General features: G+C 51.6%; 7 protein-coding genes across 7 annotated transcripts, besides 13 other annotated features; 6 read left to right on the forward strand and 1 right to left on the reverse strand.

Annotated features, from left to right (window-relative positions):
• Positions 1 to 152: 152 nt before the first annotated feature.
• Positions 153 to 199: a tandem repeat.
• A 123-nt stretch (positions 200 to 322) lies between these two features.
• Positions 323 to 411: a tandem repeat.
• Positions 412 to 452: 41 nt separating this feature from the next.
• Positions 453 to 500: a tandem repeat.
• Positions 501 to 581: 81 nt separating this feature from the next.
• EKO05_0007085 (Sphingolipid C4-monooxygenase) lies at positions 582 to 1,913 on the forward strand (the record flags this gene model as incomplete). Its single annotated transcript, XM_059636952.1, has 2 exons — positions 582 to 1,248; positions 1,300 to 1,913. 2 exons carry the CDS (start codon positions 582 to 584, stop codon positions 1,911 to 1,913), a joined length of 1,281 nt encoding a protein of 426 aa, XP_059492935.1.
• Positions 1,914 to 2,555: 642 nt separating this feature from the next.
• On the forward strand, positions 2,556 to 4,367 carry EKO05_0007086 (uncharacterized protein; the record flags this gene model as incomplete). The annotated part of the gene is made up of 1 exon (XM_038946299.1): positions 2,556 to 4,367. The coding sequence occupies one exon, from the start codon at positions 2,556 to 2,558 to the stop codon at positions 4,365 to 4,367; it is 1,812 nt and encodes a 603-aa protein (XP_038797610.1).
• A 344-nt stretch (positions 4,368 to 4,711) lies between these two features.
• On the forward strand, positions 4,712 to 5,607 carry EKO05_0007087 (uncharacterized protein; the record flags this gene model as incomplete). The annotated part of the gene is made up of 2 exons (XM_038940666.1): positions 4,712 to 4,809; positions 4,854 to 5,607. The coding sequence occupies 2 exons, from the start codon at positions 4,712 to 4,714 to the stop codon at positions 5,605 to 5,607; spliced, it is 852 nt and encodes a 283-aa protein (XP_038797611.1).
• A 343-nt stretch (positions 5,608 to 5,950) lies between these two features.
• EKO05_0007088 (uncharacterized protein) lies at positions 5,951 to 6,791 on the forward strand (the record flags this gene model as incomplete). The annotated part of the gene is made up of 2 exons (XM_038940748.1): positions 5,951 to 6,060; positions 6,113 to 6,791. 2 exons carry the CDS (start codon positions 5,951 to 5,953, stop codon positions 6,789 to 6,791), a joined length of 789 nt encoding a protein of 262 aa, XP_038797612.1.
• A 1,378-nt stretch (positions 6,792 to 8,169) lies between these two features.
• EKO05_0007089 (uncharacterized protein) lies at positions 8,170 to 8,806 on the forward strand (the record flags this gene model as incomplete). Its single annotated transcript, XM_038940793.1, has 2 exons — positions 8,170 to 8,733; positions 8,780 to 8,806. The coding sequence occupies 2 exons, from the start codon at positions 8,170 to 8,172 to the stop codon at positions 8,804 to 8,806; spliced, it is 591 nt and encodes a 196-aa protein (XP_038797613.1).
• Positions 8,807 to 10,146: 1,340 nt separating this feature from the next.
• Positions 10,147 to 10,187: a tandem repeat.
• Positions 10,188 to 10,242: 55 nt separating this feature from the next.
• EKO05_0007090 (uncharacterized protein) lies at positions 10,243 to 10,478 on the forward strand (the record flags this gene model as incomplete). The annotated part of the gene is made up of 2 exons (XM_038940687.2): positions 10,243 to 10,278; positions 10,332 to 10,478. The coding sequence occupies 2 exons, from the start codon at positions 10,243 to 10,245 to the stop codon at positions 10,476 to 10,478; spliced, it is 183 nt and encodes a 60-aa protein (XP_038797614.2).
• A 122-nt stretch (positions 10,479 to 10,600) lies between these two features.
• Positions 10,601 to 10,634: a tandem repeat.
• Positions 10,635 to 10,779: a mobile genetic element.
• Positions 10,780 to 10,807: 28 nt separating this feature from the next.
• Positions 10,808 to 10,905: a dispersed repeat.
• Positions 10,847 to 10,905: a tandem repeat.
• Positions 10,906 to 10,946: a tandem repeat.
• Positions 10,947 to 10,967: a dispersed repeat.
• Positions 10,947 to 10,968: a tandem repeat.
• A 31-nt stretch (positions 10,969 to 10,999) lies between these two features.
• Positions 11,000 to 11,144: a dispersed repeat.
• A 4-nt stretch (positions 11,145 to 11,148) lies between these two features.
• Positions 11,149 to 11,538: a dispersed repeat.
• An 829-nt stretch (positions 11,539 to 12,367) lies between these two features.
• On the reverse strand, positions 12,368 to 14,947 carry EKO05_0007091 (uncharacterized protein; the record flags this gene model as incomplete). Its single annotated transcript, XM_038940780.2, has 3 exons — positions 12,368 to 14,072; positions 14,135 to 14,665; positions 14,712 to 14,947. 3 exons carry the CDS (start codon positions 14,945 to 14,947, stop codon positions 12,368 to 12,370), a joined length of 2,472 nt encoding a protein of 823 aa, XP_038797615.2.
• Positions 14,948 to 15,021: the final 74 nt, after the last annotated feature.

Below are 15,021 nucleotides of genomic sequence, written 5' to 3' on the forward strand. Positions count from 1 at the left end.
GCCCGCTTCTGGCCAGGCTGGACTGAGGCAGGCAGAGCAGCCGGGTGGGCGGCGGTTGGGGGCAAACTGCTGGGCGCCTGGGCGCGGACGGGCGAGGGAATCATGATGCGCAATGCCCATTGCAACGCTTGTGCCTGTTTTCGGCGGCGTCAGCACCACGGCACCACAGCACCACGGCACCACGGCACCACTGCACCACTCTCACACGACTCGCCCCCGCCGCTGCTCTGCCCACCTCAGCCTCTCCTTTCGAGCCCGCCCTCAATTGCACCGCCCGCCCTCAATTGCACCGCCCGCCCTCAATTGCACCGCCCGCCCTCGTCTGCCTCTGCCCGCCTCTGCCCGCCTCTGCCTGCCCTGCCTGCCCTGCCTGCCCTGCCTGCCCTGCCTGCCCTGCCTGCCCTGCCTGCCTCTCCCTCTCCCTCTCCCTCCCTAATTCGCTGGTTCCGCGGCATCCGGCATCCGGCATCCGCCATCCGCCATCCGCCATCCGCCATCCGAGTCCGCTCCGAAGTGCATCATTGTCTCTGCCCTGCAGCATTCCCGCGCCGCACGAGAGCGCAACACACACCGCCGCCGCCATGGCGACCAACATGACCTCGTCGCCGCCCTCGTCCTCGTCCTCGTACGACCTGCCGCCGCTGCCCGCATACACCCTCCAGCCTCTCCCCCAGCTCGTCTCCTGGGCCTCGGACGCCGCCGTCCAGACAGCCCTGCCCATCATCGCGTACTGGGCCGTCTCGCTCGTCTTCCACGCAATCGACGTATTCGACCTCTTCGCCAAGTACCGCCTGCACACCCCCGCCGAAGTGCTCAAGCGCAACCACGTCACGCGATGGGAGGTCTTTCGCGACGTCGTCCTGCAGCAGGTCATCCAGTCCACGGCCCTCATGGGCCTGGCGTACTATGACGATGCGCCCTCCACCGGCACAGCAGAGCACGACATCGCCTGGTACGCCCAGAAGCTCCGGCTTGCCCAGCGCGCTGTTCCTTTCGTCTTGTCCACCGCCGGCCTCAACCCCGCCGCATTGGCCTCCAAGCTGTCTGCAGCACAGCCCGCCCTGGCCTCGGTCGTCCTGGGAGGACGCTACGCTGCACTGCCTGCCTTTGCTTCGTGGGAGCTCAGCACGGCAAGCTTCCTGTACTGGTACGCCGTGCCCGCGATCCAGTTCGTCGCCGCCATCGTCATCATCGATGCCTGGGAGTACATGCTGCACCGCGCCATGCACATGAACAAGTGGCTCTATGGTAAACACCACAACATCCCACCCACCCACCCGCCGCTAACAACACCACCAGTCACCTTCCACTCGCGCCACCACCGTCTCTACGTTCCGTACGCGTACGGCGCCCTGTACAACCACCCGCTCGAGGGCTTTGCCTTGGACACCCTCGGCGGCGGGCTTGGATACCTGCTCACGGGCATGACGATGCGCCAGTCCATGTGGTTCTTCACCGGCTCCACCATCAAGACCGTGCTCGACCACAGCGGCTACGAGTTCCCCTACGACCCGCTGCACTACATCTTCCCCAACAACGCCGCCTACCACGACATCCACCACCAGAGCTGGGGCATCAAAACCAACTTCTCCCAACCTTTCTTCGTCTACCTCGACCGCCTCGGTGGCACCATGTACGAGGGCGACACATCAGCGAAATACGAGCGTGCCCGCCGCACTGCGCAGGACAAGTTTGACCAGGAGAAGGAGAACGAGCTCAACGCAGTCTTGGCAGACGCTGCGACAAGTGACGAGAGTCTGCGCGCGCAGGGTGCCTCCACGCCTCGCATCTCGCGCAAGAAAGCGTTGAGTATCTCGTCGTCCGCCGGCAACTTCAAAGACCTGACAAACAAAGTCAACCAGAATCTGCACGGCAGAGGAGCCGGCGTGCTACGGGCTGAGAGCTCGCGTTGAGAGCTCCGTTTTGCGACCTGTTGCATACTTGCATCTGCGATTACTAATGTATAAATCTCCCGTTGTTCCCTTCATTGTATTACTTCTCTCGACTTTTCTTTGGCATGAAAGCCTTGCCCGGCGTGGCACTGTGGAGGCTTCCTCACTTCGGGCTACGGTCCCATCGTTCGCTTTATTGGCTACATGAGCTTGGGATTTGGCGCATAGGGATTGGATCACGATATTCAATCCAACTTGTTCTTCTTCGCTACTTGACCACGACCCGAGAGCGTTTCTTTCATGGGAGCTGCGGAAAGAGACCGTTGCAAATTAGGACGGGAAGGTTTCTCATCCAACAAACGATGTCTTGTTTCTGATGGGTCGGAAATGGTCACGTGGGCTAATGTTTCAGATCATCTCATCGGTACAGTCTCGCTATCACTCGAAGACTTCACCATTTCCACACAATGCAATTACAATCACCGAACTTGGTTGCATTGAAGCTGCACAACCTCTCTCTGGCCGCTACCCTATTTCAGTTCGATATCCATCCTGTTCGACAATAAGCCAGGTCACGCAGTTTGTACGATTAGTCGCACCCATATCTTCAGTCCACTTGCACGCAAGTGGCATCACCCTACAAATCCCAAATCTAATCCCACCATGCCTCTACTCTTTCGAAAGATGCAAACCCGGCTTCTGCGCAACTCAGACATGAAGAAGCTAGTGCGTGTTCTGCGCAACGATGCTCCTCCCGTCAGCAATGATGAAGGTGGCAGCTATGAGAAAGCCACGGAGATTGCAATCAAAAAGTTGCCAAGACGTCTCCGCTCATCACCTTTGTCGTCACATGGAGCACTGTGCCGCGCTCACAAGGGACTAGATGCCCACTTGATGACCGATATCTGGGCGTGGGTCAAGTACGAGCTGGGGGTAGGTATCGGGCGTTTCTTGTACCCAATTATCATGTCCAACGTCCTCTCTGAATCTGACAAGCATCGCGCTCGCCAACTAGAACCAGTCGTACGCATATTCAAACCTGACTGGACGCTGGCTGAATCTTCACCACCAGGTATTCCTCCCATCGACGCTGGAGACAAGTGGGTCTACCAACAGAACGGCTGTCCAGCATGCATACTGGCACGCATTGGCTCGGACGAAAACGCCTTGTTCGCACTATTTGCTGGTATGTATGGCCATCACCGGTCGCGCAGCGGCGGCCAGAAGGGCGTCGACAAAATTAAAAGCAGGCGGCTACGATTCGTACGGTACTGGATGCGCACGCACCAAAACGGTAAGCAGATGACCTTCGACGCTTACGATCTTGGCGTGGAGCTCAAGACGTTACGGTGTGAAGCAAAGGCATCCCTCCGGCAGTCTGGACAACCCACTCGTTACACGCGCGACAGCGTCGATGAGGTACCGGTCGCCGCTCACCATCGCTTGGACAACGAACCAGCAATCGCTGCAGACCTCTCAGAACCGTACACCCCCAAACTCTGGAGTACGAACACTCCCCACGATCCCAAAATCGGCCCAACACCCCCTCGAGACCCAACGACACCAACCGTCACGGAAGACTGGCACGAAAAGCCCCTCGCCAACGTCCCCATCCAAACCCAAATCCAGCCCGCTCCCTTCCAATCGCGCGAGCTTGACACACTGTCCCTTCTCCCTGCTCGATCCCACACAAACCCCAAGCACCGAGATTCCGTCTTATCCCCAGCAACTTCCATCTCCATCGCGTCGTTCAATACCGCTGCGTCAATGCGTGGATATAGCTTCGATCCATTCGACACGCCCGAAGACCGGATAGGTAGGTATCAAGCAACGCACCTCCCCAAAGCTAACACAACACTCAAGCGCCACGACTCCATTCTAGCACCACCTTCACACCGCTATCCAGTATCTTCTCTCTACTCTTCCCCTTCCTGCCTTACGCTTAAAAACCTCTCTCCACCTCCACAGCACTATCCAGCACCACACCCCTCCCCTGCCCCCTCACGCCTCACGCTCGCAACCTCCATCGCGTCGTTCAACAGCGCTGCGCCGAACAACACTGCATCGGCGCGTGCGTACCGTTTCGATCCCTTCGAAACGCCCGAGGAGCGGGTAAGGAAGTACGAGGCGCTGCTCCGTTCAAAGAGTTTTGGTGGTGGTGGTGGGGATAGTACGCACGGCGCCGAAGACCGTGCTGAGAATAGTGAGAGCGGTGAAGGTGAAGGTGGAGCAACTGTGGTGTTCGGGAATAGATTACTACCGAGGCCTAGTCGCTGCAGTATGTACTCTGCGTTTGTTGAGGGGGGGTGGGATGGTGCGGAGTGCGATGAGGAAGAGGCCGAGTGGGGGGTGCTTGGTGAGCCGGGGTTGGGGGCTGTTGAGGAGGAGCGGGCGCATAGCGATGGAGATGTAGGGGAGGATGAGGATGAGAGTGAGAATTACTCCCAGAATTCATATACTCAGAAAGCAGCGTAGACGGTTTCTTGTCGGCACGTGGAAGGCGGCTACTGCCTGCTCGCACGGGACTGACGAACGGCGCCCCCATATCATAGGACAAACGTACTACCATGGTAGAGATACTGCTTAGCTCAATACCGGTAACTGTGGACTGACACGCTCGTTTTATCAATCTTGTAGTCAGCTAGGGTTTTCTTACTGCTGAACTCAACGTTAGCTTCAACTTGGAAGTTTCCGGCAATCGACAACTAAGCGATATCTCACCCGAACCTCTAGTATGTAGATGGACTGCTGCGATTTCTTGCTTCGCGTCTCCACTACTTACGCTCTCAGCTGTATCTCAGCAACGGTCACGCTCAGAGATGCTCGTGAAGTCTCCAAGAAAGCGTCCCGGCTTTGGCTCGATCAGCGAAGGATGTGCGCAGAAGAAGGTGCGTCTTCCACTGACCACGGATGATTTGTAGGTTATCAACGAAAATTGCGGGTGGTATCTGATAGCTCCAGATTCGGCTCAGCCCCAACTACCGTGGTCGTGAGCGAAGCAATGAAGACTTATTTTGTGCATAAGACTGTCATCCCCAACAATTCTGCCTTTTTCAGCAATGCCCTCAAGCAAGACTGGAAGAAGGGCGTCACGAGGATTGTTGAACTGCCCCATGTTGACTCCGCCACCTTTCAATTCTATCTGGACTGGTTGTATGCCGGCCCACGTTTGAACTTTATGAAGGATGACGACAGAGTCTACCCGACCGTCGACGAGTTTGCAAAAGCCACCACCGAAGAATCACCTACCACTCAGACTGCACCACAAGTGGAAACACACGTGGATGAAACACCCTCTGTTGATTACGAGTGGACCAGATGGCACCAGTGCTACGAGCTCGGCAACTATTTTCAGGATACCGACTTCAAGGACACGCTGATCGACATAGCCGTTGAGAAGATGTCCTCAGACGAGGAATACACTCTTGCCCTTCCAGGATACATCTACCCAACCTCGAATGCTCAATCACCACACAGAAAACTTGCAGTCGATGTCAAAGTCTGGCTCGGTCACTCGTTCCAAAGAGCACCAAAAGCAGATCACCTTTCCGAGTTCCTGGCTGATCTGATTGCGGATCTGGGATGCAAAGCACGTACTCGTTACGTTGGTGAGATGGGCATATATGAGTACCTCAAGGGAGTTGCCCCGTGCAAATACCACGAGTATACTCTCAGCACGGCGGCGTGCTATCTCGCAAAGCGAGCGGTTGATTAAGAGGGGATTTCTCGCTAGTAAGCCACATTCACTTACACAATGCATGTTGCTGACTGTGGCAGTCGGCAGATCGCATCGTCCAAACCACATGTCCCATCACTTACGACAGCCTATATCTGCGTTTCGAATCTATTTTATCGCTTCCTAGAGTATCTACTCGATTCGGTCTCACTCTTTGCTATCTAAAGGAGGTCAAGTTGCAGGTTCGAAATTAACTGGTGACCGTGTTTTCATCCCAAAAATTGTCCTGTGTAACCTTCCGCTACTATTTAACCCCTCCAAGATCGCTTCACTTCCTCTTCCTTCCACTACACACTTGTATCAGTATTGGTCCGCCTGCATCATGGGCAACTCCAACACCAGACTTACGCCGGGCAAGAAGCGTCCTGGCAGAGACACCGATGCCGGTTCGCAGCGCAAGAAGATGCGTTACCCGTTAGAGAGTGCTTTCACGTGAGCTCTCTGTCAGTTTCTCTGCGCGTTGAAAAAACTCTAATCTGCCCAGGTACAAGTCGGCCCCAGTCACCGTCATCGTGGGCGAAGAGCAAACAGCCTACTTCGTTCACGAGTCGCACATCACCCCGCAGTCTGATTTCTTCAAGAACGCGCTGAAGGGTGAGTGGGAGGAGAAGACAACCAGGACCGTCAGACTACCTGACTGCGACTCGACCAGCTTCAACATCTATCTCAACTGGCTTTACACCGGGCGCGTCTGTATCACGCAAGAGGGCGACGAGAAAGAAGTCATAGACGATGATGTCCAAACCATCGACTATGAATGGGAAAATTGGGTGATGTGCTTCAAGATTGGAGATTTCCTGCAAGACTCCGATTTCAAGGACGCTATGATAGACGCCGCCATCGAAAAGCTAATATCCGAAAATATCGACTACGTTGAAATCCCAGTGGGCGTTTACACCTTCTCTCAGCCTACCTCGCGCAACAGAAGGCTGGCTGTTGATCTGGCTCTCAACGTATGGGAGGAATTCAGATTCCAATACGTTACCAACAGAAACTATCCTCCAGAGTTTCTGACAGACTTGATCACCGCCATGGGAGGCAAACTTCGGGCTGGATCTCACATGACGAGAACCAATGACTTCCTCCGCGACATCGATACTTGCGAGTACCATGAGCATACTACCATCGGAACTCCTTGCTGCAAGACGAAGCGCGGCATCTAGTCCTACGACGCACATGCAGTTGGTATGAGTCCGTCTTTTCTTCTCGGCTATGCTAACCTCGACAGTTCTGACACAACTGAAACTGCGCACATTCCGCAACTCGACTATCACCTTTGACGTTGGGCCAGAGTATCTGCATCACCCACGCTCTAGTTCTCAGCGAACTAGTGGCAGGCTGAATTCCAGAATCATCAACGACACTCTCAGTGACGCTGCTGCGCATACCATCAACCGCAAGCCAAAGACAAGTGCTTCTCACTGCACGTCGGGAGCATCTTTAAATGGACTAAGAAAGCTAGTCCGCATCGCGACTTTGTCATTCACATCTGCGTCGCTGGTTTCCACAGCAGCAAGACAGTGCGAAACAGCACCGGCTTAGTCGCTGAGGAAATCACTTCCGAGATGCCACCGGCCCTAAGTGTGTCATGTGGAAGCTGGGTCCTGTACACACTTGGGAACTTGCGAGCTTGTGTGAGTACCTTGGACATACGGTATTAGAAGGGAAGTGTTATAAGAAAAAGCGCAGAAGCAAGCAACAACTTCCGATTCTCCGACGTACTCGCCGTTCGCAAATGCCGTTGGGAGCCAACACCGTAAGGAAGCCGAGAGAGGTACTTGAAGGGAAAAGCGAATGCACACCTGCTTCATGTCGATGAAGAATTTGAGCTTTGTAGGATGCACACGAATGCATATTTCCAGAAGAAGAAAAGTGAAGCTTTCAACGCAGAAAGTTTACACAACACAGCTGTTTCTTCTTTATACAGGCACTCGAGACATGTTCGTGCCTCCAAGAAGCTTTCGAGAAGGTATAATGGTGCAAAGCGACAAGGTTCGTTTCCGAAGACGAAGTCACAATAGTGGTGATCAATGTAACGTCTGACTAGGAACACGTCAACTGTTCAACACTTGTGGCTTCCATTGGTTATGGACGGCCGGCTTTCGACAAGATGAATTAAGATGAGTTAATCTGATGCAGAGCCGCTGACGTAAGCAACAGCGTTGCTTGTTACCCCAGAGAGAAGGTAAGAGTATAGATTCACGTTATCATGCTGTACAATCTCATGTTTAAAATAAAGTAGATCCTAATAAGAGATCCTTGTCGTACAATTTCTAGCAGCGGCGCAAGACAAGGCTTGAAGCCAATCACTGTTTCCGTGAAGGACCGTAAGCGGGCGGCTTATCCGGTGCTTTGTGGCTTTTCTTGATTACTTATAATTACAGGCACCCGTACCTGTGCCAATCCATCGTCCCTCTCTTCCTCAGTTCTAGGAAAAAGGTTCTCTCGACTCAGCATTGTGACAGTCGAAAGCCATACCTCGAAACACTCGATCAGAACTCGTCCTTACGATTGCCTGTCTCCCAAACAAAAACCATTGCAATGATGCACATCCTTGCAGCAACGCTGCTTGTTGCTGTTTCTCAGGCCGTTGCCTCGCAGTCGTGCGCTGGCTTTTCGCCGAACCCGATTCCGATTTCACAGCTGGCAAACCACTTTCCACCTCAGAAAGTCGCGAATGTAGAAGCGCTCCTCGAGACCGAGGCAATTCGCCAAACGCTCTCACTGTATGCCTACGTCATAGACGCCCGCGACTTCGATTCGCTGTCCGACGTCTTCACCACGGATGCAATAGCCAATTACTCGGCGCCACTTGGTGTCTTGAACGGCATCGAATCAATCACAACAACGCTGTCGGCCTCTCTTGCACAGTTTCCTGGGACGCAGCATCTCCTTGGTAGCCAAACCATTCGTCTCTGTAACAAGACGGAAGCGATCAGCGCAACGTACTTGAGGGCTGCACATTTCTTGCAGCGGAACGTGACGGGAGGCGTGCTTGATGTGGCGGATTATTCGAGCATGCTGTATGCGTACGGGCAGTATCAAGACTCGTGGGTGAAGCGTGATGGGCTGTGGAAGATCAAGTACAGGAACCTGGTGTATATGGTGAGTGTTCAAACAAGACTCGATGTGCACAACTAACATGCTGTAGGGGCCTTTGATCACACATTTGAGTTGAGGTTTCCGACATCTCCTGAGGTACTATGCAATAGAATGGAAGGTGATTATATCGAACGTGAAAAAGTACCAGATGACTTATACACAAAGTAACCCAATGTAATTTTCGCGTTCACTTTTTGTCGTTGTCATTCAAGTACGTGATGTGCTTTGACGTAGCTGAGCCATATTACAGACAAAATTAGACGTGAGATAGCATCGGAATCTCTACAGCTCCGGCTTGTTGTAGATGGGCTGGAGGCTATGGGCGTCCAGGATATCATGAACCCAAACGTCTTCAACAAGCAGGTCTGGGATACCGGACTCAAGGCACCGACAATTTACCAAGAGTTCCCGCAAAAGTTCTGCAAACTTTGCTTCGCAGCATCCGGATCGAGCAAATTGCAGTCAGCAGTGCGCTATAGCGGAAGGCTTGGATGTGGATTTGGTTGGATCTGTCCCTGGAACCTAGTCTGTACTCATATCATAAAACTAGAACCATGCAAAGTTGTCCGGTATCCGGAGAAGACTGACAGCAAACCGCATTCACGATGCTAAGCAACAGCTATGTCATCTCTGCAGTGGCGTTGGCAACCAATATCTTCAAATCCATCCCATCTGAGAAACGTGAGATTTATCCAGGAGTCTTGGCTGGTAGAGAACCAGACAGCTGTTGCATGTCCAAAGTGTCATATGCGGGCTTCACCGGGTTCGCAGACAAAGTCTTAGACTGCGATTCATAGACCAACCAAAATTTGAAACCCTATTTTTCCTGCAATGTTCTGCAGATTCAGAAGAGTGGATGGACATGATCAGAATGGCAGGAAGGGAGGCTTCAGTGGTCGGATGAATCATTCTCGAAAAAGTATTCAACCTCTCAAAGTTATCAGTGTGGTAGATACATCCATATCTCTAATGTGTGTTTATAGCCCGCGATTGGAAGATATTTTCGTTCATCGGCATGGTTAATTACAGAATTGCTTACGAATGCGATGAAAATTTCAACGAACATCGAACGAACCAAAATAATAATTTCCCTCGGTCTGTACTAGTCTTTCGATCTCTTTCCACAAACAACCTGTGAACCAACTCGGAGCGTTGTCTGTGGAAGAAACCCATGAAATCTAAGATATCGATTTTGGAATGTCCGATACCAGCGGGAAGTCTAAATCTCAACCACAATTCCTTCACCGAACCAAACTTTCACAGCGAAAATATAAAACTCGACTTGTCAAGATGCGTATATAATATGCCATCCCCCCCATCCCAAATCCAAATATCACAAAGTCTCACCACCACAACTTCCCATCTTCCAAGCCCCAACAGCACAAAACCGTGCAACGCCTCCAAGACCCAAAAGAAACCCCAAAACAACAACTCACCACCACCACCACCATCACCACGAAAATGTGCTGTTTCTCAATATTCCCTGAACCGCTCCCAAAATACTACCACACAATGAGCCCCGAAGAACAATTCATCTGGGCCGGACTTGTACGTCGAACAATGCTGCAAACACTAACGACACAGCTGCTGACTATCATCAGGGCATGCAAAAACGCAGAACCTACATCACGCCTAACGGAAAAACCAAGACGTGTCGGGTGAAGAAGTGGGAGCGTAAGGCGGCCCAGGAAGCATATTTCGAAAGCCTGAAATGGCTGGGGATGCGTCGGAATGGTCCGCGTAATTGATTGGTGCGGAGTCGCGTCTGGGAAGGTTGAGGGGGACTGAACCACTACGGGCGCTGTGTGGTGGAGAATGAAGTTTTCTTTTAGCGTGGGTGTGAATATTTCAATTTTCACTAGTTTTACTAATTGATTGATTGATTGATTGATTAATTGATTGATAAGTTTAACGTCCTGTGTGAGTCTAAGACTATATAAGACAAGAGCAGTTAAGCTGCTCTAGTAATTTAAGGAGTGTGTTTCTTTAAAGGGATAGTAAATGTGTGTTCGTAGTCTAAAAGTAAGGGCCTGTGCCCTAGTTTGTTAAGAAGAGCTGTTGCCCTGTTAAATTAGGGTTGTGTAGAACCATCCTACAAGTAGGTAGTTCTAGCATTTATTGTTTGTTGTCTATTGCTAGCTATTGCTATTGCAGTTAACAGTCTTTGTATTATTATTGTTGTTGTTGTTGTTGTTGTTATTGTTGTTATTGTTGTTTGTTTGTCTATTACTATTGCTAGTAGTAGATGTTAGGCTCTCAGCCTTACTCTCAGCCTCAGGCATGTGGATGCGTCCACCTCTGACCTGTAGGAAGCCTTAGGGCAATAAGTACTGTTCTGGCCGCTGTCTCACTATCAAAGTGAGCATTGTTACCTTTTTGAGGCATGCTTGGCACGGTGGGCAGAGCCGTGGCCTTGACAGTAGACTACTAGGGGTGTTTAAGCTGTTGCTTAGTTAATTTTGTCTAGGTATAGGAGGTTAGTATAGCTAGTTATAATAGAAGGGGGTATTTGTAATAAGGTAATAGCTGTGTAGCAATTGCTAGGCAGGCAATAGCTATAGCTAGGAGTTCTCTGTTTGTTGTGCCTTTAACCAGTCTAAATCTTCAAGCGCACAGGCTATTGCAGAGATTTTATCTCAACTAAGACCAGATAACTACTCTGTTTAGCTTACAATAGCCAGCGCGCCTGTTCCAGCGCCTACACTACAAAACAGACGCTAGAAATAGATGTTAGGAAGGCATGTTCGTAATATTGGGATAAAAAATTAATAGAAATTGACCTTTCTCTAACTATGAAAAGTTAGTGTTTGGTGTAGTTTTACTAAAAATGGTTTGTATATGTCGATTGCATGACATGTGAAATCTGGATCGCGTAATGTGTTGTAGTCGGCAAGTCCCACAATGGCTAGGCGAGTCTGCCTTAGGCAGGCCGTGGAGGTTGGCGAGATATTTTGGTATGCGTGCCACGAACGATTCGGCCCTAAAATAAGTATGGTGAATTGCAGCAGTTGAGAAAAAGTTAGGATTGGAGTTAGGTATTACTTGTGCTTATCGTGGCCGTTGCGGTCGAATACTTCTATCGCTGCTTGAAACAAAAAACCTCCTGCTGTCCAGTCATGGTGCCGGGTATCATGTAGTAAAGAGACCTCCGTTGGTACACCTCATCCCTGAGGCCCGTCCTCTTTTATGAAGCCACAATTTTCCGCTGCCTAAACGCCGTTGAATGCCTTTTGAACACCTGATAAACGTATGTAGATACCAGTTTCATGACCTGCGATGCAGCTCCTTGGACTGCCTGTCTAGTCGGCGATTCACGGAACCGAGGACGACTTTCATTATGGACTTAGCGACAACGTAGAACTAGGTGCTGTGCATCGCGAAAAAGTCAATCCAGGTGCTGTGAATCGTGAGATGCAGTAAAATCACGTGCAGTGAATGAACCAACGACGCATTAAGCCGTGACATTCGCCATCAACATCCCATCCTGGAACTATCTATTAAGGAAATTTGCTCGATTGCTATCAGCGTACTATACGTAATCTGCTACATAAAAAGCCGTATTGCTATTCCACATACATCTGCTATCACAACCCTGCTATGTAATGGACTAATCGACAATGTCGAAACAGACGCTGACTTAGCTGAAGCACCGCTCTATCTCATCCTCCGCCATCAGATGCTTCTCGCGCAGATGAGCCTTGTACTGATTCGGCAACTTGAAAGTAGCACGACTTGGACAGCCTCCGACACCACACTGCGTTGGCTCAAAGTTCGCCTTCTTCTTGTACGGCATGTGCTGGTCAATATCTTTGCCGTGTATGTTGTGAGCGTTTCGAACATGTTTGCGATATATCTGCGCCCGCTTGTAGGTGTTGGTATTCTTGCAGTCTGGAACGAGGCACTGGGTTGGCGTGAAGCTGGAATGGGACTCCATGTGCATGTTGTATTCCTGTCTGCTCGCGAACATACCGTCGCATCCTTTGGCGCAAGGCCTTGGATATTGGTGAATCTCCTTGACGTGACTGTTGAGCTTTCCGACAGTGTCGAAACTCTTGGTGCAGTCGCCTGTGGTGCATTTGAATGTCTTCGTTGCCTCCTTTTGAACAAGTTCATCATAAGCAGCTGCAGAGGTGATTGGACAAACTTGTTCGTGGCGGCTGACCTCAATCCGGAGTACGTTCCCATAGCTGCAGCCGTATAACTGGTTGGTGCAAGCATATACATAGCTCGTCACCTTGTCGCGACTATTGCCCTCAATGAGAGAAAGTGTCCTCTCTTTGGCAAGGGCAACTGTCTTGCCCCATCCCGAAAGGATCTGGTTGCAACTGATGTTGATGGCGGAGAGCTGGCGCACAATTCCCAGCGTGTCAGACTCCCCAAACTCAGAAGCAGACGACGCGAGACCTTGGACGCTGTCGAAAAGGAGGTCCTCGACGCGTGAGTTGGTCACTGCACCTTTGGCTCCAATCATGACGTTGCACAGCTGTCCAGACTGCTGAAGAAGCTGTGGGTCGATAAAATCGCCAGCGGCGATTTGCTCCGTTGATCGGTTCTCATCAAGTGTATGACTGTCCGGCACTATGCCAGCGGGTGGAGGCTGCGAGACGTTCTCTTCATTCGCATGAGACATATGCCTCTTACGGTTCTCTTGATCGGCCCAGTCAGCTTGCCGACGCTTCTCAAGCAGTTTGGATGCCTTGGCACGGTCTTTGCGAACTCCACTATCGAGTCCCTTGGCCAAGCATTCCTCAGAAACGTCTTGCGGCTTGAGAATCTGGAATTTACGTTGGTAGGGGTTCTCGGCTTCAGGCGTCTCATAGACAGAGTCGACATAGTTCCTGTCGACGCGTTTTGTCCACATGTCGTCATCATGGGCACCAACGTAGTGTGCAGTGAGCGGCCTGTTAGCTGAACTTGCATTGTGGCCGAGCACCATAGTAGCCTGTTTGTTCGCTATACCCTTTGCTTTGCCCTCCAGATGTGCCGTGTCTCGAGCAGCTCCGCGCCGGAGATCGTGAGCGTGGAGTCGAGTCAACAGTCCTGCCGCGAGTGTAGCTTGGGCCATGGTCTGTGTCAATTGATGATTACCAGCGGCTTTGTCTATTGTCACTGCGGCACCGTTCGCACCAAATGCGCAATGCACCGATCGCTCAGGAAAACTCCAGAGGACGGTACGATTCTTGCGCCGTGCGGTGTTCTTGATGAGGTCCTCGATGCATGTCTCCGGGACATTCCCAAGGCGAAGAGCAAGGGCGAGGAGCAGCTTGATCGGACACACCAATGAATCACGTGGTGACGGCAATGCCTTGAGCAATACGATTCGGTTCTTCTTGGGATCGGCCCTGGTGCACAGGTTAACGCCCATGCCGATATGATGGCTCGAACAGCCCGGTGGTTCACATACTTGTCACCCTTCTCATTCCGCAGGGTAACAACGGCAACCAGGTCATCAATCGTCGAGCCCTCCTTCATCTTGATGATAACGTCTTTGTAGACCAGGTATGGAAGTGTGTGTTGGTCTCGGGGTGCGACGGTCACATCGCCAGCGCGTGCGCCTAACGCAGATACGAGGACAATCGACAGACATTTAGCAAGAACGATGTCCCATGTCATTGTACCATACTGAAAGGCCTGAGTGACCAGTGAGTGTATCAGCTTTCGGACGACGACCACTCCTGCCCAGCTTCGCTCCCAGGATGGGTCTTGTGTGACCTTTCCCTGTTGGAGCAGCGAGTCGATGAGAGATGATATTCGTAATCTCTCGTGAGGCGAAAGGGTGAACTTGTCGTGGTAGAACACACAGCTCTCGATTGTGAAGCCAACGCCACTTTTGAGCCAGCTGTATGCCGGTACTTGGTTCGTCCGAGGCTTGACACGGCTGACGATGGTGGTGAAGAACCGTTCGAGCTCCTCGCTTTTGGGTAAGTCGTTGGCACTATAGATTCGTCAGTGGCGAAAAGGTAGCTTATCGAGACGCATACCCTTTGTTGAGTGTGTTCAACCTGAACTCAGCAAAGCGGTTCCACCAGAGAGCATGAATATACTGGGTGTTAGGAGTCCCTTTCGCAAAGGTAAGCTGCTTCACTTGTCGTTTTGAGGCTATACGATCGTCGAGGGCATGATCTAGCATCGCCATGACGCTGGCCTTCCCTGCATTATGGAATGGATTGCGCGGCGGCGCATCGAATTCGATGTCAGACGAGTCCAGGTCCTCCATATCGCCAATGGCGAGTTGTAAGCAAGCTGATGGCAGGAGGGTATTTGTTGAAGATTGCTGGGCGAGGAAGGTCG

The sequence above is a fragment of the Ascochyta rabiei genome, chromosome 11 (genome assembly GCF_004011695.2).
Source record: "Ascochyta rabiei chromosome 11, complete sequence".
Lineage (NCBI taxonomy): Eukaryota > Fungi > Ascomycota > Dothideomycetes > Pleosporales > Didymellaceae > Ascochyta > Ascochyta rabiei.